This window comes from Electrona antarctica (genome assembly GCF_951216825.1).
Source record: "Electrona antarctica genome assembly, chromosome: 20".
Classification (NCBI taxonomy): Eukaryota; Metazoa; Chordata; class Actinopteri; order Myctophiformes; family Myctophidae; genus Electrona; species Electrona antarctica.
The window spans coordinates 26230409-26253177 of NC_136801.1; the positions used below are offsets into that span (position 1 = coordinate 26230409).

At 42.7% G+C, this 22769-nt stretch overlaps 1 protein-coding gene across 6 annotated transcripts in view; it reads right to left on the reverse strand.

The window, feature by feature from the left end:
* The window catches only part of slc12a7b (solute carrier family 12 member 7b), a 100040-nt gene that overhangs the window by 22638 nt on the left and 54633 nt on the right, over positions 1 to 22769 (reverse strand). For all 6 annotated transcript variants that reach the window (XM_079489149.1, XM_079489150.1, XM_079489147.1 and 3 more), the window contains exons 3-10: positions 21937 to 22068; positions 16228 to 16374; positions 6736 to 6790; positions 6235 to 6365; positions 5696 to 5937; positions 4545 to 4756; positions 377 to 544; positions 156 to 254 (exon numbers count right to left, since the gene is read on the reverse strand). In XM_079489149.1, coding sequence (XP_079345275.1) covers positions 156 to 254; positions 377 to 544; positions 4545 to 4756; positions 5696 to 5937; positions 6235 to 6365; positions 6736 to 6790; positions 16228 to 16374; positions 21937 to 22068 — 1186 coding nt within the window. The remainder of the gene's footprint in view (positions 1 to 155; positions 255 to 376; positions 545 to 4544; positions 4757 to 5695; positions 5938 to 6234; positions 6366 to 6735; positions 6791 to 16227; positions 16375 to 21936; positions 22069 to 22769) is intronic.

Sequence of the window (22769 nt, forward strand, 5' to 3'; positions counted from 1 at the left end):
TCTACAGTGAGTGTTTGAATCACATGTGTTAGCACTGCAGCACTGGGATGATAGGCCTCTTTTCAGCCTCTGTAAATATTGTAAGGATAATGCACTCTAGTGACTTATTGTTAGTTGCATTGTTAACAGTTGTTTCTTTCGGTTAATAAGGATACAGATAAAGGAGGTGGTGGCGATAGCCAGGATGGTTCCAACGGGGATGGACTTCTGGGCGTCTCGCAGGTCCCCTGACCGGTTGGAACCAGCCATGATACCTAGAGAGAGAATCAGGACAGGGTGGCAGCCACGGTACAGAGGGGGTTTTAAGGCATTTCTGCGTCTGGTACCATGCATCACTGTGACTGAAAGCTGCGGCTGAAGCCGAGGGATGTTTTACCTGTGACGGAGGGAAAGTAGATACCGACCAGCAGGGTGAAGAAGGTGGTGATGTCGTTTGCCACGTAGGGCATGTAGACGTCTCTAGAGTTGTCCGCTACTGGGACAGACGGCACGTGCTTGTTTTCTACCAGCATGCTCAGTGGGCCATAGTCACTCCACATGTTGTCTACAGAAAGATTGACAGACAAACGGATTTAGAATAAAGACCCTTGTATAGAGTCCAATTCCTTCAGACGAAAAGACAAAACGGACAAGGGACAATGGATTTTAAAATGAACATGGTTCTATCACATGCCATCTACTCCGAAATTGCCTTCCGAAGCTTTCAAAACTAATTGACCAATAAAACAAAAATCGCATCAGAATTTCTGCGCAAAGGGCTTTTAGAGGCTAAATTAGATTCTAAGTCATTATCTGTGACTGTCTTGTAGATAAAAGAAAGAGCTGTGCAAATTTTTTGAGAGTAGTTTTGTTTTTGGCTTGAAAATGGGTTATTTTCCATGAGCAACGCTGTCGTGCCACGGGTTATGAATCAAGCTTTAGAGAGACAGGCCAGGGAGGCAGAGGGAACACAGCTGGTGTTTGTTTGCCACCAGTCTGAGGACCAGGGACTGCCAACGTCTTCAGGGAGCAACTAAAAGCAAATGAGAGGGGAAGACATAACTTGGAAGAAAGAGGATGATCATGAGGAGAAGGATGGAGAGGCAGAATGCTGTCTTTTACTTCTGTCTGTTGTTTATCCCTCATGTCTTGAAACACGCCACCTCCAAGAAGTGAACCACCGCAGTTGTGTTCGTTATACTGTATTAACGTACTCTAGTCTACGATACAGGTATATTGGTCAAAATAAGGTAAACTTAGGTTCACTAAAAAAGTTATGGACCGCAACTTTAAATGTGTGAGAAGAAAGAAAAAGCATACACATATTCGCTCGGAATTTATGCTGGTTCACTCTATAACAAGAATGAAAGAACTAAAACAGCCCTGAAGGGGGAGGGTGGTTAAATGTTTTCATCACACCACACGCTGTTCTGGGTCAAAAAGCAAACAAAAGATTTGGTTACAATGTTTTTCAACTACAATGATTAAATTACAGTAAAGTAAACGAGGGTTCACTCTGGCTGCTTATGTAAGCCATATCAGATACCTTAATGCACTCACAAAGGCTGTTAACAGGTCTGGGAACAAACCTTAGTTCCAACCACGACCCACCATGCAAAAATACAGCAAAAAATAAAATTAAAAAGAAACTAAAAAACTAAAAGTAAATAAAAACTAAAATAGAGTACGAAACTAGTTAAAATAACACTATACAGAATTGCATATACTGTACAACAATCTTCCTTTTATGTAGAAGATATACATCATGATCTGATAATTCTTTCATCCTATCTTTTTAGCTTCTATAAAACACAGCTTTCATAGTACCGTCCATAACTAAACCACTAAGACGCCTAAGGGCGAGAAGCGACCTCACCCTAAAGGGTGAATTCTGTACTGGCCATATATGGAGCGTGTCTTGAGTGTACAGGGTTTAATGAGGGCCCAGGTAGGGCCTTAATTTTCAGGCCTGTTGAGAACTCTAGTTTTCGCCAGCTGCCGGGGCGCAGCTGCACTAATAACTTTGGGGCAGGACCGTCTAGAGTTTAAACTAGAAAAAGTGCCCTTCTGGACACAGGTCTCCACCAGGAGGACAGGAGTGTGTGATGTTTGGCAAAATGTTTAGGAGTAATATAATCATGTTTGTGTGTGTGTGTGTGTGTGTGTGTGTGTGTGTGTGTGTGTGTGTGTGTGTGTGTGTGTGTGTGTGTGTGTGTGACGCGGCTTGGCCTGTTGTAGCGCCACCATGAGGCTGATTAGAAAACTGTCAAGTGGCATTTCTTCCTCAGCCTAGTGGGAATATGCATGCACAGTTGCACCGCAATCGGACGCTGCGTTGAGGAGTTGTGGCAATTTGTACAAAACGGGTACAAAGCGGGCTACTCCTGAAAGGTTTAGAAGCCAATCGTAGGCAATGAAGGTGGATTATGAGAAATCAAACAAACGCGTCTTGATCACATGACTATGGAGAGCATGTGTACCGATTTGCGTGAAATTAGAGGAGTAATATTAGAAAATGTGTTTTACATATGTCGGCCTCCTGGTGGCCGACATAGCAGAGACAGAGCAGATGTGAAAAATTCCAGGCAAAGGTTTTCCTTGGCCTCTAGGGAGTTGGCATACAAAGTTATCCACAGATCCGTGCAGTTAGAGGTAAAACACTTTTCGGCAAGTTATAGCACCACCATGAGGCTGAGTTGAAAATGCTCACGTGGCATTTCTTCCTCGGCCTAGTGGGAATGTGCGTGCACAATTTCACGGAAATCACACGATGTGTTCATGATTTGCAGCATTTTGTTTGAAACTGAGCACTCCTGCGAACTTTCGAAGCCAATCTTAGCCAATCAGGATGGAGTCTGAGAAATCTGAAAGACCCGTTTCGTTGAATGGCTCTAGAGAGACTGTGTACCAATTTGTGTGATGTTTGGACAAAATCTGTAGGTGTACTGTCCAAAAACTTGTTTTGCACAATGCGGCCTCCTGGTGGTGCTATAAAAGGCCGTTCTGGAAATTCTGGGGCAGAGGTTCATCGTTGGCATCCAGGGAGTGTGTGTGCAAAATTTGACATCGACCGGGTTAACGGTGCCGGAGATTAGCTGTTCACAGACGGAAGGACGGACGGACGGACGGACACACACACACACGGACGTACGGACGGAGTGCAAAACATACTCTCTCCCCATGCCTTCGGCCTGGTGGAGACAATGAACAGGTATCAGTCAAAAGGGAGACATCGAAGAGGAAGGATGGATGGGGAAGGATCAACATATGGAATGTCCGAACAGGTCAGCTTCATATATCTAAGGATTTGAGGTTTGAGGTCAGATGTGAAGTTGCTGGTCAATATTGATGACACCAGGGATCTCCATATATGGGCATTCCCATATATGAGTTTAATATTGATGACGGGATCTCCACCCCTGAGGATGTCACGAGGCATGACCATATATGGTATGCTTCTTGCTTAATGTAAATCGCTCTGGATTAAGAGCATCTGCTAAATGCCTAAATGACTTTCAAACTAGGAAGGGTATGGCCTGGTCAGCCTGCAATGACTGCATAAGATCTGGTCATCCCAGCTTAGTAAAATGTAAAAAGTAAAAATATTTAGGACGACCGTTGAGCCGATTCTACTCTATGGCTCCGAGACATGGACACTTTCAAAGTAACAAGAGAATCGGTTGGATGGCACTTACAACCGCCTTCTAATGAGAGCGCAGCATCTGTCTAGGAAGAGCCACCCATCGACTAATCTAATATACGGCAACCTTCCCCGTGTTTCTTCACTGGTCCGATCCAGAAGAGCGCAGTTTGCCGGCCACTGCTACAGAGCTGACAATGAGGTTATATCTTCCCTTCTTCTCTGGAGTCCTGCCTCAGGGCGGACCAGAGGTAGAAAGCTGTCGTTCCCTGATGTCATCGCTAGGGACACATGCTTCAGTAGGCAGGAACTGGGGGTGGCAATGAAGGACCGGTGCTTCAGTAGGCAGGAACTGGGGGTGGCAATGAAGGACCGGGAAGTCTGGCGTAGCATTGTGGAATCCATGATCTCGACCGCGGTCGAAAAATGATGATGATGAAATGCCTAAATTGTAAATTGTCATGCCTGGGGGTGACGGACTAACTAAACTAACTAACTGACGGGAAATGCACGTTTTCATAGTAAATGCAACCTGCGGTCGCAATAAAGAACTCCCCTGAAACTAAAACTATTATGCACTCAACTAACTGAAACAAATTGATGCCAAACAGTGAACTGAAAAACCCCTAACGGCTGTTAGGCGTTACATGTCTTCCTCAGGGATACGATAGCGAGCAGAGGGTCAACCGGCAACTTTCTGATTCCCAGGCGGACTATTTTACCCACTCTGCAAAGGCCGCCCCTTCTGGGTTACACATGTTTACACCATTTGAGTTCCCCCACATTTTTCCGTTTTGGCTTTCAGTGCGACTCCTGTGTCATTCAAGGTATCCGGGGCAACCCTCGCTCCCCCAGCTGGAGTTTATCACGCTGCCCGCAGCTCCCCAACTGAAACGTCAAAAACAGAAATCATGTTGCTGCTGACCTTTGATGACTCCACTTCTCAGCCCGGGGATCCCCTGCAGCGCGGTCACTTCGTTAACGCGGAAGTACTCGTCACAGGTGGCGTTGAGCTCTGGCCCCGAGCAGAACAGACTCCACAGCTTGGTGGTGACGGTCAAGTTGTCGATGATCTCCGTCTTTAGACACTTGTCGAAGTTTTGGTTCTGCAACGTACGGTTCCCCAACAGACACACACTGATTTGGGAAGGGGGAAAAAGAGAGAGAAAGGTAAGACATTAAGGAGTTTATAATAGGGCTGCTGATTGCCTAGTGGTTAACCCATTCAGGCCTGACGTCGAAATTTAAAAAAAAAAGTTTTCTAAATCATGACAATTTTCGGAAAGATTTGAGGCACATTTTAACGACTTTTCAAAAATAGCAGACCTACAAGTTCATAGCGCGCCACTCGGTGGCGCGCTATGAGCTTGTAGATCTGCTATTTTTCAATAGCTAAATTATAACAATGTTTAAAACACCAAAACGGGTTCCCGCCCCAAAATGGGTTAATGGTTAATGTGGTTAAACGCTAACGTGACATGGATGCGTTCCAGGTCTCAATGGATTAAGGCGCATACAACATATATAGGCTCTAATGCGCAGGTTTAATTCCCAGGCTAACGACATTTGCTGCATGTCACCCCCCGTTTCCTGTCTATTTCAACTGTATTATCCAAATAAAGGCAGAACCACACTCTGTTTATTATACAGTGTATGCCCTCATAAACAATTATGTGTCACTCAAGACACAAGTGTAAAAGAAGAAAAACGAATGTTAAAAGCGCTATATTCCGAGTAATCTCCCCATCTCTTTAGTTCAGTTAAATCAGTAGAAAGAACCCTACAAAGATTTATCAGCTTCAGTTTAGACCTAACACTTATTTTAACTTAGACCAGGAGTTCTCATTTCTCAACCCCCCCCCCCCCCCCCCCCCTACATATATATAAATAAATATATAATCGTTAAGGAAAGTTTATGCATGTACTCTAAACTCTTAATTTCCATTTTCCAGGACCCCTCAAAATAATTTGGCGACCCCCAGAGGGTTCACGATCCCCAGGTTGAGAACCCCTGTCTGAGACCCACTTTACCATGATGCGAGTACATTACACTGTTGTTGGTATTTCAGGACTCACGGGAAGTCTGGGGGCTCAATGGCGGTCTTGATGACGCCGGCGTAGATGGCAAAGATGGACAAGATGACACATGCGAGGAAGACCAAGGCCAGTTTGTTTACGTACTTCACGCCAACAAATACAACCAGGGACATGAGCGTCAGGCAACAGGTGCCGTATACACGCATGTTATTCAGCAGGGCGTCCGCTTCGCCCTCCTTCGTCTCAGACTTAAAGATGGCCGCCTTAGGCACGATGTAGGTCTGAAGGTTCGATGGGGAAACAAACAGTATAGACTCATATTTAGGAAGCACTTATTTAGACCTAACAATTGTTTTATGAATACCACCATAAGACCTTCTTTTGATATCGATGTAAGTATGAAGATATCCGTTTAGGTATGGAACAATCAGGTGTCAAATTGTCTACTTGATGTTCATCGTACTGGAGCGCAAGAAGTAAAAAACTAGCGCTATATCATTATAAGGTTGCACTCTTTGAGTACTGGTATTTCACATTCCATTTGGACAACAAAATTGTGTAAAATTGTGATCACTCACCAGTACAATTTCAATAGTACCCAATATGTACATGGAGCCAGCGAAGGTTGTTCCCAGGTAGAAACAGAGGCCCACAGCTCCACCAAACTCTGGTCCTAGAGATCTGGAGATCATGTAGTAGGAGCCTCCAGCTGGGGATCAGAGAGCACAAATAATGTGCAACAACAGTATTCATAGATAATAAAATATATATATATATATACACACTAATTTATGGTGTTTTGTGAGTAATCAACAGCTAAAGGATATAAAAACATTGTACAAGGTATTATTGATGGCAGATGGTTTAGCTGAGTCTTAGCTATGAAACGTTAGCTCCGTGAACAGAACTGGCTATGTTGGAGCTGCAGTAGTTCAGAAATGTCAAATAAGTCTCATCTATTCATGAATCTTTCAAACAGTGGAGTAAAGAAAGAAAGACAAAGTTCACAGTTTGGTCTCAATTCAAAATAGCAATAGCTGTTGAAAACAATATAGGTATATTATGTAAAGCCGTCCTACCTGGTACCACGCCATTAGTAGCGATTGCACTCATTGATATGGCTGTCAACATGGTCTGTAGAATAAATGACAGAACAATTCACATGATTTAGAAAGGTTCATTCATGGAAACATCGGACTGAACTAGGCCAGCAGCTCATAGAAACCATAGGGTTTCCACATACAGTTGGGTGCCACCGATATTGTCCCTTATCATTTGACCCATTTAGGCCTGACCTCAACATTTAAAAAAATCCTTCTAAATCCTCCAGTTTTCTGAAATAAATATTTTCACGATTTTTCAAAAATAGCATACCTACAAGCTCGTAGCGCGCCACTCGGTGGCGCGCTATGAGCTTGTAGATCTGCTATTTTTCAATAGCTACATTATAACAATGTTTAAAACACCAAAAGGGGTTCCCGCCCAAAATGGGTTAACTGTCCTTTTGCGCAGATCACGCAAACTTCAGCAAAAAGAAAAGGACAATATCGATGGCCTCCAACTGTATTTAATTGTTTATTTTATTTTTTTCATGTGTTGATATACAATTATATGAGATTTCTATCCTTTTTTTCCTATTCCCTATCCTATGTCCTATTTTCCACATTTCCAGACAAAATTTTGCATGAATATTCACGTTTCCTATGGCCATTAAAACCAGTAAGAGATTAATCCTGCATCAGGACTACTGTGAAATGACTCCGTCAAGGCTTATGCTGTGTAAATCTTTGAGCTTGGTAATGGATACCAGCTTTCCAGGGGAAATCACACGTCGTTCTATCAGGTTCCACGACTATCTGCATCTGGCACTGTTACATAACACTGTTTGCTTGTCAGGAGCAATGGCAGAGAAAAGCGAGAGCAATATTGGGATGGTTAAATTAATAAATATACACATTATTTCCTACAATTGCCAAGGATAAATGGTAAATGGTGCATTTATATAGCGCCTTTATCCAAGGCGCTTTACATAGATTGTGCATTACATTCACCCATTCACACACACATTCATACACCGATTGCGGCGGAAGCCATGCAAGGTACCAACCAGCACATCGGGAGCAATTTGGGGTTCAGTGTCTTGCCCAAGGACACTTCGACATGTAGACAGGAGGAGCCAGGATTCGAACCGCCGACCCATGGATCATTGGACGACCTGCTCTACCTCTTGAGCCACAGTCACAAGGATGTGAGATGATTTGGGCTTTGCTTTAAATTATAAATAGTAAACATCTAACGCAATATTGTCCGTTTAATAAATGAGTCACGCCATGGCTCCACCGGACGCGTTGCGTCTCCGTCGCGTGCGTCAAAAAACGCACCGGTTCAATTTTAATGCACGCGTTAATGTCACGCAACGCGGGCAGTGGAGCCACCCTTCATTGATTAAAAAGGGAACATTCCCCGACGGTGACGGAGACGCGACGCTGACGCGCCCGGTGGAGCCCCGGTGTCAGTCAGTAAATGGGTTGGGGAAATGTACACGTTTCACCATATACATGAACAAGCATCATAATATTTTAGAACATTGAATAAGTGTAACTTGTTGGGTAGCAGTGTTGAACAAAGTGAGTTTTCAGTTCTCAAACTGGATGTAACACAATTAGTTATACAAGTGCTGCATTCTAATACCCGGAGACTAGACATTTTCGTTTCATTCCAGGAAACCGCAAGGCAGTGGACAACAACTTCATTTGGATGCGGCAAAACCATGTAATCTGTTCACTGATGTCAGTTGTCCTACATTATGATAAGTCTTGTGATGTTTATTTGTATAAACAAAACACAAGTGTGATGCACATTCGGTCAGAGAACCTATTGCAGTACTCATTATCACTGTACGTCATAGATGCCGTCAGGCCCGTCACCACTTTTTGAGTGGTGCAACCACTCCAAGGAACATCAATGTCCGTGTTAACCTATGTTTGTGTGTGACTATGTTTGTGTGTGACTCATGTGTGACTCATGAGTACCAGTAGGGGCGCTGTTGTGCCAGAAACAGAGAGAGAGAGATAGTGCTGCACTGTTGCCTGCTAATGAGAGATAGAGAGAGAGAGAGAGAGAGAGAGAGACAGAGAGAGAGGGGGGGGGGGGGGGGTTGATAGGAAATGGGTGTCACGCAGCAAATTGGTAGTCGGAATCAGGAGTCAAACCCGCAACACGCCATTAGGCTGGATTACCAGCCTACGTGCCCAGACAGCTACGTCAGCTGCCCGGGCTGTCACCACTTTCAAAGTAGTAGTTCCCCCAATTTTGGGGGGATTTTTTTGGGGGTTCCCGCACGCCTTTTTGGGGGGCCTTTTCTCTTAAATGGTAAATGGTGCATTTATATAGCGCCTTTATCCAAGGCGCTTTACATAGATTGTGCATTACATTCACCCATTCACACACACATTCATACACCGATTGCGGCGGAAGTCATGCAAGGTACCAACCAGCACATCAGGAGCAATTTGGGGTTCAGTGTCTTGCCCAAGGACACTTCGACATGTAGCCAGGAGGAGCCGGGATTCGAACCGCCGACCCATGGATCATTGGACGACCTGCTCTACCTCTTGAGCCACAGTCGCCTCTTACAGTTATGTTATAGCAATTTCACACCGGACATTAGTACATTACATGTCTTACACTAATGTTGAGAAGAATAACTTGGCCCATATCATTACTGCTACCCCCCATCTCATCTGCATGTGACATTGTATCTCTATGACAAACAGTTGTTTAGCTCAAGTTATTCATTTATATATATATATCTTTTTTTTTAATTCATTCAGATGCAGGAGGGCCCGGGCCAGCCTAGCGGTCTGGGCACCTAGGCTGGTAATCCAGCCTGACAGCGTATGATCCAGTCCCGATCCAGACGACCTAGCTGCGTGTCTACCCCCCCCCCCCCCCCCCCCCCCCGTTTCCTGTCAACCTACTGTGATCTATCAATAAAGGCAAAAGGCCCCATAAATATCATTAAAAAAAATTAAAAGAGATGCAGGAAGGAACAGATCTATAAGATTAGATCGCTTCACATCATCATCACACGTTAGTTTGTAGATTTGGTCTTTTTGGCCATACATTTATGACAAAAAGACCATATCAGCTCAAGTCTGGTTGCACATCACGTCACCGGGCGGCGGGCACCAAAGTAGCAAATCTACAAATCTGGCAATACTGGCAATAATGATGGCGGCGACCATGACGTCAGCACTTTTTTTGAGAACCACTGATCTGACTGACTCCTCGGTTCCTTGGCGATGCACACACCAAGTTTGAAGTCGATCGGTCAGATCGTTCTCAAGATGCATCTGACCTCTCTATAGAGGGAGACGTCGTCTTGTATGGTTAACCACGTTAAACCACTAACACTCCAAGTGTAAACATTCAGAAAAATATGCCCAAACGCCCATTTCTAATCAGTAAGGTAATTTAAAGCATTAAATGAAGAGACAGAGAGAGAGACAACTCCTTGGGTGTCCATGACAAAAATAAATCCTGCGTCCTTTGCTTCCTGCCCACTGTCAGGCTGGAGTAAAGCCAATTAGCTGGCAAATGGTCCTCCGGCATTCATTGAAAGCCATAAGCTGGAGTGGATTGGTCGAGTCACTAGTTCTAAATGAGCAAGAGGAGACTCCTGGGAGGAATGATGTCTTGGCTGGCCAAGAATGTTAGATGACACACAGCTGCCGACAAGCTGCCGTCGATATCGCCTGCCGGAACCCGTTGATGAAGAACCGAGCATGTTCGGTCGGTTGCCGACATCGGGAGCAGTCGATATCCGTGTTGTAGTGATGAGTGGGTAAATACTCCACTGTAGAGTGGATCTCTAGTCTGCTCGTCATGATTTAGGGCTGACTGCAGGTGTAGGGTGAACTGGATACCATATTCTTAATCTCAACTCTCAATTCCAGAGACAGAGTGACAGAGTGAAACAAGCGACCAGGTCTATAAAACAAGCTCAAATGAAGCGACCGGTTTCACCACTTGAGCCCCCCAGCTATTTTCGAAAAGAATCTTGAAAACAAGCCCAAGCAACTACACTTCAGAAGTAAGCCCAGACAAAAACTACCTGCAAGGCTGCAACTATGAATATTTACAAGCAACTTTACAGGAAAAGAAGCCCAAAGTCGCTTAGAATAAGCAAACCTGGCAACACGGCAAACCAGCACTGCAGGCTACTTTGCATCCTCACATCCACAAACTCAAAGTTATAATACATTTTCTTCTTCTAATGTCCTGTCTAGTGCTGCTCGATTCTTGCTCAAATTTGAATCACAATTCTCACACGAAAATGAATTGGACAGCCAACTAGTGCTGCACGATTCTTCACGAGTTTTCACAAAATGAGATTGTCTGAATCTAGATTCATTGTGCAGCACAAATCTACGTACATTCTCACAATGCATTGCAAAACAATGTGAGATGCAGATCTGCTATTTTCGCAGATTGTTTGAATAGGGACGCTAGAGTTCAAGTGGTTCAATCTCAAGCCATTCTGCAAATATTTGGAAAAGAGGCCATGTTTATTTGCATTTCTTAAAACCTTTGCCAGCAACTCACACGCTTTCCTCAGTCTGGTGAAACCTGAACTGCAGCCAGTGGAACTGACCTGAACTGAACTCAATCTGAATCAAACACAATTCAAGGCACTTTTAACAACATCTGACAATGTGCTCTGCACCACGTGACCCACGAGTGACTGACTGGCTGATGTGGACATCCCCATAAAGCCGCTGGGGAAAGCTGCTCTCTTAAGTTCTCACAGTAACTACCAAGTCATTATGGAACAACAGGGGTGTAGTTTCATTGTGCAAATAAATTCAGATGCTGCGTTGCTGATGTACTGTAATGTAGCCACAATTATGTGCATGTCGGTGTCTGGCAGAAGGGAACTACCATTTCTGTCAAATTCCGATCCTCATTACGCACATGTAAGCATTTATATGTACAGAAACGGTTTGTTAACTTTTGCATGTTTAGCTACAATATTTATTACAATATTTAGCTATTCTGAAGTCTTGTTGACGACTAACTTTTCAAAGAAGAGGATTACATGTGGCTTTCCGTCACTCTGCAACCATCCTCTGTCCTCTGTTTTGTCCATCACTGGTATCTGGACACGTTGCTAGTACTGCTATTGACTGCCATCACATATCGTGGTTCTCAGCCTTATCTCATCTCATGCGGAGAAAAGCCTAGAAAATAACCATACACGAAAGTGCCTACAGGGCGGGATCTCCGTTGCATGTACTTCCCCTGACCAACCAATGGACCAATCACGGCTTTCATGGCCTGGGAATACAAATGGCAACTTCCCTTATTAGTCCATGAGCCAGACAAGTTTTCATTACGAAATGAGTGGGCAAAACCATACCTATATTAAATTATATTAAAAGGTCAATATAAGTAAATTAATATATGATAACACTTCCACAGGAGCAGCTTTTTCATATTTATCACACATTTTGTTATTTTCACCTATATACATGGGTGAATAGGATGAAAAAAATTAAGAACTAGTGATCACCATGAAACTTCCCTAGTTGATTAATTACATGAAAACAATGATTTATTGTATTACAAGTTTTCTGAAATTGTATATTTAAATATGCAAATTAGGCATTATATAGGAAAATATGCCTGATTTTGCCTGACTCTGTCAATTGAATATTGTATTGACAGAGTCAACATTCTTATTTCATTTTGTTAACATGTCAAAGTCAAAGGTTTTAAATGAGGGAATATTCAATGTCCATATAGTAGCCAATGTATCATCTAACTATAAATGCAAAGTCTCTGTGTCTGTACAGCTGTATGTCTGTAATACATGTAACACCAAAACCGTTCGCCCCACCTACTTCAAATTCGACACACGCGTTCTACACCCCCACAGGGAGTGCAGTGCCCGGTGTCGAGTTGGTCGGACCCATGGTTGTCCAGAACCGCCACAAAAGGCCTCTGCCCGGGCCACAGCTGACATCACAAGGCCTCTGCCTCTGCAACTCCATATTTGGGCATGCCTAAATACGGGTTCGTCCCACCGACTTCTGACATCTGCATAGACCCCATATTTGGCCATGCCTGACAAAGATGGGCATAAAAGGTGATACTGCTGACATCACTTCTGACATCACCATGACTTGACCAGCTCAACAGAACGATGAATTGGCTAATAGATGGCAGTTACAGATTACCTTTTTTACATGCCGGATGTACGTGACGCACAACAATGTGCACAGAGAGATAACGGTCGAATCCGCTGGTCAGACAAAGCACGAGATGCACGCCTAAAGCTGCAAGATCTGTGGTTGGTGTCAATGCAGGATGCACTCTCAGTCCACGGCCACGCATCACCCTGTGTCCAACCAACATCATCTATCCATTCACTCTGCCCCACCAACAGTTTCCAGTGAGACCCTGCTTCGGCATGACTGTCAATAAGTCTCAGGGCCAGACACTACACCGTGTTGGGGTCTTCTGCATGAGGAACTTCTTCAGCCAGCCCGGTGTCTAGTCGGTCAGACCCACGGTTGTCCAGAACCGCCACAAAAGTCCTCTGCCCAGGCTCTAGGCAGGGCCCCTGCCCAGTGATCCCACGGGCACTGGCCCGTGGGAGCACTGGTAAATTCAGTCCTTTATTTCCGAGTCAGTCAAGGCTGCCTCTGTGATAATCAGGTCCTCTTCTTGGGGTTGGTTATTGCATGGATCATTTGTGTGCAGAATTTTGCATTAAAAAGCCATTTAAGCATATATGAAAGTATTGAATAAGTAAAATGACTATTCCAATCAATTACCCATACTTGAATTATGCAGAAAGGTGTGATTATAGGTCTCTACACAATAATGGCTCAAACGTTTATCATATATTTTTGTAAGAATGTGTGTGCAGGTAATATAGGGGGCCACATATTCAATGCATGATAACGACCACTAAGCTATGTGTCTGCAATGGTTATCATGCCAAACTGTGAAGTAGAGATGCACAACAAGTCAAAAAAAATCACACCAGCTTTGCCCACCGATTTGATTCTATAGCTATGGCCCTGGCTCGTGTTATCACACTATAATAGTGTTTCTGATTGTATCTCTAGAGTTACAAAACGTACAAACACATGTTACCACTCATATTAAAGCTTAGAATGGTGAGCAGTTTTCTATAGCCATTAGGAACATGTTGGTTCTTAGCACACACTTCCAAAATGGGGATATTTGCAAGCCTTATTTTAAATTTGTGTGTAATGTGTGTGCAAAATACTGCATTAAAAGCCCATTTAAGCATATATGGAAGTTTTGTGGAAGTAAAATAACCATTCCAATCAATTCCCCATATTTGAATTATGCAGAAAAGTGGTTTGATTGGTCTCTGCACAAAGTAAGGTTCAAAAGTTGATCATATATGTGTTGTCACAATTTGCATGTGGCAATATAGGGGTGCATGTACTCAATGCATGATAACAACCACTAAGCTGCTAGTCTGCGATTGTTATCATACAAAAATGTGAAGTAGAGATGTACAGCTAGTCAAAAATTCAAACAAGAATTTGCCCACCCATTTCGTAATTAACGCGCAAATTAGGGGGGTCTGGCTCATGGACTATATGGCGGTATTTCCTTCCACTTAGTTGAGACTCTATCAGTAACAGTTCTTGTCCAGCCTATCTGTACACGTCACATTGGTGTAGAAGGAGGGGGACTTCATTCATTCACCAGGCATGTTAATAAGAACAAGACAAACGGTAAGATGGGATTCAACTGAGATTGCACAGCCCCTTATTATTAAGTTTAAGGAAGGCATTGTCTGCTGTGGGATTGGTAAATATATGGGGGGGTGAGAGAGAGGCACGCACGCACGCACGCACGCACACGCACACACACACACACACACACACACACACACACACACACACACACACACACACACACACACACACACACACACTTTTCAGAGGAAGGGATTAGGCATCAAGCTGCCATGTACCATTAGGAGCTGGGAGTCAGAAAAGCCTTCATCGCTAAATATAGGAGGGATCAGTGGCCACTGTCTCAACTCACTGCATACTCTCACTAGTGCCGTCAATCTGACCCTTGATGCCATCCATCCCCACAATCTACCATGTTTGAAGCTAAAAACACTCAAGCCTGCACACCCAACATACGGTATATTATTATATACTGTATGGATGTACATACATCCACACTGCATCAAATGCACTTATTACATAAGGTACTCAAATGCATACACTCTTAGTGTAATCATCTTACGCAAGCTCTAAATCTCTTGATGTACAGTAAGATCAATTATGTTCATACGTTTGGCATGAACTAAAGAAAAGAAAAAATGTGTCCAAAAAACAATACCTTTCACTTTGAAATATTTTAAAATTATATCAAAGTGAGAGTCATTGTTCTGATCACATGAATACATAGCACTTGTATCTGCTTGAGCAAGAAATGCATTTGCTGATTCACTTCCATCTGCATAAGCACACACTGATACACTTGACACCACGGCCTTGAGGCCATCAACTGCTTCATCGGATTGACTGGCGCTTGTGCCTAGTGATTTGAGATGATGCATCTGTTGTTTTCACAAGCAGTGTGTCCTTTCCCAGCTCTCGTATCTTCTGGCCTAGCACTGTATTATATTCTCTAGGTGTGTGGGGAAACTTTAGAACTTGTGATACTGCCATTGTTCTGAGCTCACAACTTGGCTCTTTAATAAACAGAAATTCATTTCATTAACTAACAAGTAGGTTGTAGTACATTAGTACATTTATTGTTCCGGTTCCAATTTTGTCTGTTCAGTTATTTGTGTCTGTCCTCACTTTCAATTTCCCTAGTTTATCCTGAATCCTGTATGAGTTCTCCCTCTCCTGATTGGATCAAATTGGTATCCCGAGCTGAAAATAAATGTTCTGTTTATTAAAGAGCTAGAGAGACACAGCAATATCACATACGCTACCTACCACTTTCAACCTAGTGTCACTATTTGAGAACGAGAATTCTCAAAATGAGACACCAATCTACAAGCTCACAGCATGTCACCTGTCTTGTGTTCTTGTACCCCTCCCCCGGCCTGACTCTCCCTGCACACCAGTCTTGCGCTAGCCTCGTCACAACCGTAGACCGGTCACAACACCCTAGTCATCTTGTTACCCAAACTAAACCTCTAGTTTCCCAGCTCATTTTGGTGTACCATGTCCTGTGATGAGTCCCTGTGTACACCCGTCTCTCCCCTCAGTGTGTGTGTGTGTGTGTGTGTGTGAGATTGTTGAATGATGTAGTGTTTCAGCTCTTCTGCTTCTTGTTGTGTTACACTTCTTCTGCACTACAAATAAAGGGACTTATTTTTCAGTAATTCTACACTTTGCCTCGCCAATCGTAACTCTTATGTTTTTTACCTCATTTGTACGTTATGGATAGTTCTGTGATATACAGTCTGGCTATGGACATGTTGACATTTTTCTCCCTGAAAACAACTCATTGAATTGACATTCCAACATGCGAGGAGGGCGTGTACTCACACAGGAGCAGGTCATGACCACGATGGCCAGAGACTCCAAGATGCCCGCTGTGCCAACGATCCAGGTGAGACGCAGGAAGAGGATGACCCCCAGGATGTTCTGGAGGCAGGGCAGGTACACACCCATGAAGGTCCCCATCTGAGGGCTCTGGAGGTGGAGAGGGGCAAGGAGGAGACATGGAGGAAATGTTCATTAAGGAAGGGAGGAAATGGACAGTTGAGGGGCAGGCCCTCATTTTCAATGTAGCCGAGATACAACCCATCAGCAGAAATTACATTATCATACAGCAACATCGAAATAAGCACAGTACATGAATCAGAAGACAGAAAACACTCAAAGAAATAAAACAGATAAACTAATACGATAAATAATTACATAAAGCAGTTGCAATCCTGAACAAAAATGTTGATGCATCAACTCTCCCTCATTGGGATCCCCCAAATTGGGAGACAAATTGGTGTACAGACGGTGGCACAACTCCATTCCTTCCAATTGGCCAATGTTTTCACAGCTGGTAGCAGTGTAAGCACTACTATAGTTGCTGCAGAACGTTAGAAACCACTTCTAAAATGTATGCAAATAGCTCCTTAACCTATTACCCGGTAAAATTGGCTTAAAAGGCGTGTTAACATTCATATTTAATTATTTTTTACATTTACTAAGACATTCATGCAAGTACATACACATGGCAGTGTGCTATATAAATACTGTACATCAATACATTTATTGGTATTATGCATCTAAATTTAAATGGCCCACCAGGGGACTTCCGGAAACTGATTCATGTCTACATGAGTGACCAAATATTTTTGAGATTCCTTTGAACAACATTTGCCCGGAGTGCAAATGTTCAAATGTTCAAACAAGGTGCATCAAAAAGTGATTGTGGTTAAGTAGTCACACCTAGTTCTGGGCTGGGTGTGCCCAACACGTGATGTGCATCAATCTGCTACAGTGATGTCATTGATTATCCAGGAAAAGCAGGGGTAAAGACAAGTTCTTGGAGTTCAACCGCTCAGTGGTGCCTCCGGCTTGGCTGCAGGCACACGACTGAACACAACTCAGAGCTCTGTGCATAATAAGTGTAGTCCCAGGTTTTTGGAAGGCCAAATACCCATCTCATTTTCCCATAGTTTTGTATAATTGCCTCGTCAGATTTGAGCTGGAAAGATGTATGGTTTCATACGTGTTTCTGCCTGGATCAAATCTGCTGCCGAGCCAATCAAACGAAGCTATGGGAAAATGGCAGATTATGTTTTAAACAAGATTTTTTTACAAAAATGTTTAGATTTTCATTATCGTGAGAACGATGGCTTCCATTTTCGCATTGCAACTTTTCAGGACTAGAAAGCCTGCAGTTTTTATTAGCTTGTATTCCCCATCGATGATGTCACTGGAAGACGGTTTCTGACCTGCCCACAGCCCTCCTATGAGACACAGACCGAGTAGAAAACAATCCCACCATTTATTCAATTATTAGTGAGGACCTATTATATGAAGATAGGTTGAAAAGTGGTGAAGGGTTAGTTTGGATTCTTGGACTTAAAGCTGTGGGAAATACTTGCCATTAATATAGTGGTTGTAATGGTATTAATTGATTGCCTGAGTCCTGTGGTGGGAGTTCTGGTCTGGTTTTGGTGAATAAGTAGTACTCATTAAATCAAATTAATCCACAAAACTAGCATCATTTCAATTTGTATTGTTGACCTATTTCTACCATGTAGCGCAACTTTCATTCAACTTTGACCCCTCTGTCACATGGAACTATAGTTTTGTGCTGCTGCTGGTGTAGTGATACTAGACACAAAATAGTTCCATGTGACAGGGTCACAGTTGAACAAACATTACACTATGTTAGAAATAGGTCAACAATACAAATGACGCAAGTTTTGTGGATTCATTTATTTTTAATGCATGCCACCAGACCCCCACCAAAAGACCAGAACTCCCACCATGGGACTCAGGCAATCAATTAATACCTTTGCAACCACTATATTAATGGCAAGTATTTCCTACAGCTATAAGTCCAAAAATCTGAACTAACCCTTTAAAAAATAATACAAATAATAGGTCTGCATGCTATCACCAGCAGGGGGAAGAATGAGATCGTTGGAGGAAGTACTCCGTTGTTGTTGTTTTTTTTACTAAAGTATAAGTAGCAATACCACATATAGACACATTCAGAGACGGGTCTCCTGGTCACAGCCAACGTATTTCCTGTAGGCGGAGACAAGATATCTGCAGGGTACACAGTCAGCTCTTCTACTACATTGAATGGGGAAGTGACTGATGTTAATCTGCTCAAACGTTACTCTTTACTAACAATAACTTTACAAAGATGCCCAGAACATCGGGATGAACCTGTGTAGTTTATGGCTGACAGAAGTGGCAGAATTCAACTTTGGAGTTTGGAGAGAAACGTTATGTCATACGATACGAGTGCCCGCCCGAATTTCGTTGCGCATTTAGTAGTCCAATTACTTTACCACCGTAACTTTACCACCGTAATTACCACCGCTCAGCTGCCCGCGGTGGCTCAGACGAAGCAGTGAAAGGTCCTGAACCACTACTGAGCGGTGCCGTAATTACACTACTATATGCCCAACGAAATTTGGGCTGGCGCTCTTATTTAACATTCCGTTTCTCTCCAAAGTAGAATTTTGCCACTACTGTTGGAGCAGCCATAAACTACACAGGTTCATCCCGATGTTCTGGGCATCTTTGTAAAGTTAGTGTTAGTAAAGAGTAACGTTTGAGGCAGACTAACATCAGTCACTTTTCCATTCAATGTAGTAGAAGAGCTACTGATTACAGAAATCCTCCGTTTTTATTCCCATTCAAGATAACATCCAGACAGCGTATTACTCGGTTTCAACTTAATCATCACGCTAAAATATGTATCTGAAAACATTATAGGGTAGATATAAGCCACATAACAGTAAACTGGTACAGCTGGCCGACTATCTGACTTGTAAACAAAAACACTCCATGCGTCCTACGTATAGCATAGCTACCGTCTCTAGCTACCGTCCCATCGCCTGAAGGGATGAGACGCTCTGATTGGTTCAGAAACTTCAGAGCAGTGTTTCAAGCAGAAACCGTCTGAAACTTCAAAATAAAATGCCCACCATTTCAGTTTCCCTACAACTTTATTAAAGTGGATTTTCATGACAAGCAACTCAGCTGTCGTTGCAGTGGCTGTTCTGTTCAAAGGCAACTTTATACTTAGGCAGTCTAGCCTAAAAGACGGCCGTAAATGTCCAGCACCGATCCTGTAAACATATAATAATACATAATGCATTGCATTAATGCATGTTTTGTATTAATCCAAATCTGCAAAGTAACTAGTAAAGCTGTCAAATAATATATAATATTTGCATCTACGATTAGAAGTATAATAGTTAAAATACCCCAATATTGTACAATGCTTGAGCATATGTACTTACTTTCAACGACTGTTGAGAACCATAGAGAAAGCGAAACCAATAGGGGAGCACTGAGAACCAAAAGATTGTAAATCATATCCAAAATTAACAATTCCATAATCAAAAGGCGCAATGTACCAATCTATACGTTCTCCTACAAGATTAAACCAGAGCCCGCGGCGCCAAACATACTGTACATTCCTTCTATTAAACTGCAATTCCACAACAGTAATCCAAAAAGACAAAAGGCAAAATGAGTCAATGTTTATGAACAATGACACGGAGCATCATAATAGAAAATCGGCTGCTTAGATTCCACAACCTTCCACTGCCTTTTAAGCTTGATAAATAGCTACCTTATTCGCCATCTCCCAATGCAAAATGCACAGGACTGGTTCCACAGCCAAAGAGCAGACGACAGTGGTGTCAGCTCTATCCGTTTTAGTTTTTGGACAAAGATGTTTCTCCAAGCCAATGGGGAGGTCCCGATGGCGTGTCTTTGTGCGAGGAACAGGACAGGGAAAGTAACTGGCATTGAACCAGCGTTGTGGTTACAGAATACATTGGCATCTGTATGTTGCTTGGCAGTACTGTGGGTATTTTTTAATTTTTCTTCCAACTTTATTCAACAGAAAAGAGATATGTGAATAAAAACTTGAGGAGCTCCCATGAGACAAGCGCACACAGTACACATGCTTGTGTGGCAGCGGTGGCCGAACGGTTTGCGGAGCGGTCTTGATACCGGAAGGTCGCCAGTTCGTATCCCCGGACCGGCACGTTAAAATTACCACCGCTGAAGTGCCCTTGAGCAAGGCATTGAACTGGCTGTAAACAAGTATCTGATGCTTAGTCCAGTTACCCTGGGTAAATATAGTAACCTAGCTTTGCTTTTCTTTGCTTGTGTTGATCCGTTAAAATGGGTTAGACTGAATCCTTGTGTTGTAATTGCAGCAATAGGTACTCCCGGTGCCGACCCGATTCCATCAAAAGGATCAACAGGTCTTTACGATCTTTAATATAATTTACAGATAAATGCACTCAACATCTAGGATGCTTTTATGAACGATTCTCTTGTTCCAAAATCCACTCAAGGGGCCTTTTGATCTTGGTTCTGCCAAATGGACTAGACTAGTTGATTCAGTAGTTTAATTCTGCTCACAAAGAAGTGCTTGTTGGAGTTAATGTAATGAAAGGGTTATTTAACTGAAGTAACAATTCCAGAGCTTAGTGGCTAGATAGATGACTGTGGTTATACACAGACTCCTACCGAACTGGGTGACAACCGGCAGGAACACATCCACAGAATGTGTGATTTTAATATTATAGTGGTTGCCGTGGTCTGATGATCCTTTAACTATTCGTCAAGTTATCCCACAAGCACAAAGGGTGGCGGTGGTGTCCCACAAGCATGAAAAGTGTATGAGCAAGGACGCAGTGGTCGAAAGAAGGGGGAACTCAAATCGATCCTATTTGCATACCCTCAAAAAGATTGATAAAACAAACAGAGTTTCCATGGTCAGTGATCCTGTTATGTAAAGTAAGTTCAGAGGGTTGAAAGGTCCCATGGGTAAAAGGTAAATGTACTGTATTTAGCTGGTGTCCTAAAATCTACACAAAATAAGGCATTAATTGGACCGACAACTTGGAGAGAAGAGCTGAGAGCCCAGACAGAATAACAGAGAAATGCAGAGAAAAGAACACTAGACAGAATCAAAGGTGCAGCAAGTGTATTTTCTTTAGTTAAAATAAGTTAAATAGCTCTATATTCTGAGAGTAATCATTGCTTAGTAGAGTGTTGTCAGGATTCCATTCAATCAGGAGAGAGAACTCAGTGTAAACAAGTGAAATTGTAAGTTGATGACAAAGATTAGAACTGGAACAGTATAAACTGTAGCAATGTAGAATGATACGTTCTCCCGATTGGATGAATTTGGCAACCAACCGGAAACTGTATTTTGTGTCTACACTTATGAATTGAACATGGTGGACCCTATTGTAAACAAGTGTAATACTTTATGGTGACGTCCACAGTTAACAGTTTAGTATTGAGTTGTGCTTGAAATGTACTGTAATTCTCCAATCTGTTAATAAATTCATCAGTCAATCAATCAATCTATAGCAATGATTACTATCCAATATACTGTAGAGCTTTACCATTTCAACAACAAATGTTATTTTAACCAAAGAATATCACTAACCCTAAATTGAAAAGGCACAGAACAGAAGAGAACACTTTTATACAGTATGTTCATTGTATAAAACAACAATGCCTCTTAAATTGTACCTTGACGACTTTCTTTTTGTGTCCCTCATCTTCGTCCGCCTCTTCATGTTCCTGAGCCCCCTGGGTTAGATTGGTGTAGTTTGCCAGTTTATTGAGGAGAGATGAAACCATTGGGTTGCTGTCGATCTCCTCCTGTGAAGTTGAAAATAAATACCTTTTAGCAGTGTCCAAACACTTCATAAAGGGTCACCACTTATATTTAACCCATTCAGGCCCGACGTCGAAATAAAAAAAACGTTCGCTCTGAAAGAATATATATTCAAAGATTTGTGCCGCATTTTTACGATTTTCCAAAAATAGCAGATCTACAAGTTCATAGCGCGCCACTCGGTGGCGCGCTATGAACTTGTAGATCTGCTATTTTTCAATAGCTAAAGTATAACATAATGCTTAGTTAAAACACCAAAAGGGGTTCCCACCCAAAATGGGTTAAAAGCTATAATATGACACAGATGCGTCCTCAGGTCTAAATGGGTTAATAAACTATTATTTTAAGAAAGGATATAATTATCTTTATGCTTTGCCACCAACTTTACATTTGCCAATGGCGGGAATGAAAAACGAACTCCACGTCCGTCCAACATTGGATTCCACAAGAATCTTAATTCACTGGATATTCATGAATCAAAGGATGTTAGAATAGCATGGCTGGATCAAATTTGTGCCGACTGGCACAAATAGAACCACAGTGGCGAAGAAGTGACTTTATTCTTGGACGCTATGCTGGACGCCAGTGACCACGGCGGGACAAGGGCAGCCAAATGGCAGGGACAAGTACGGGGAGACCGTTCATTTGAATGTACTTTAACCCATTCTGGGCGAGAACCCCTTTT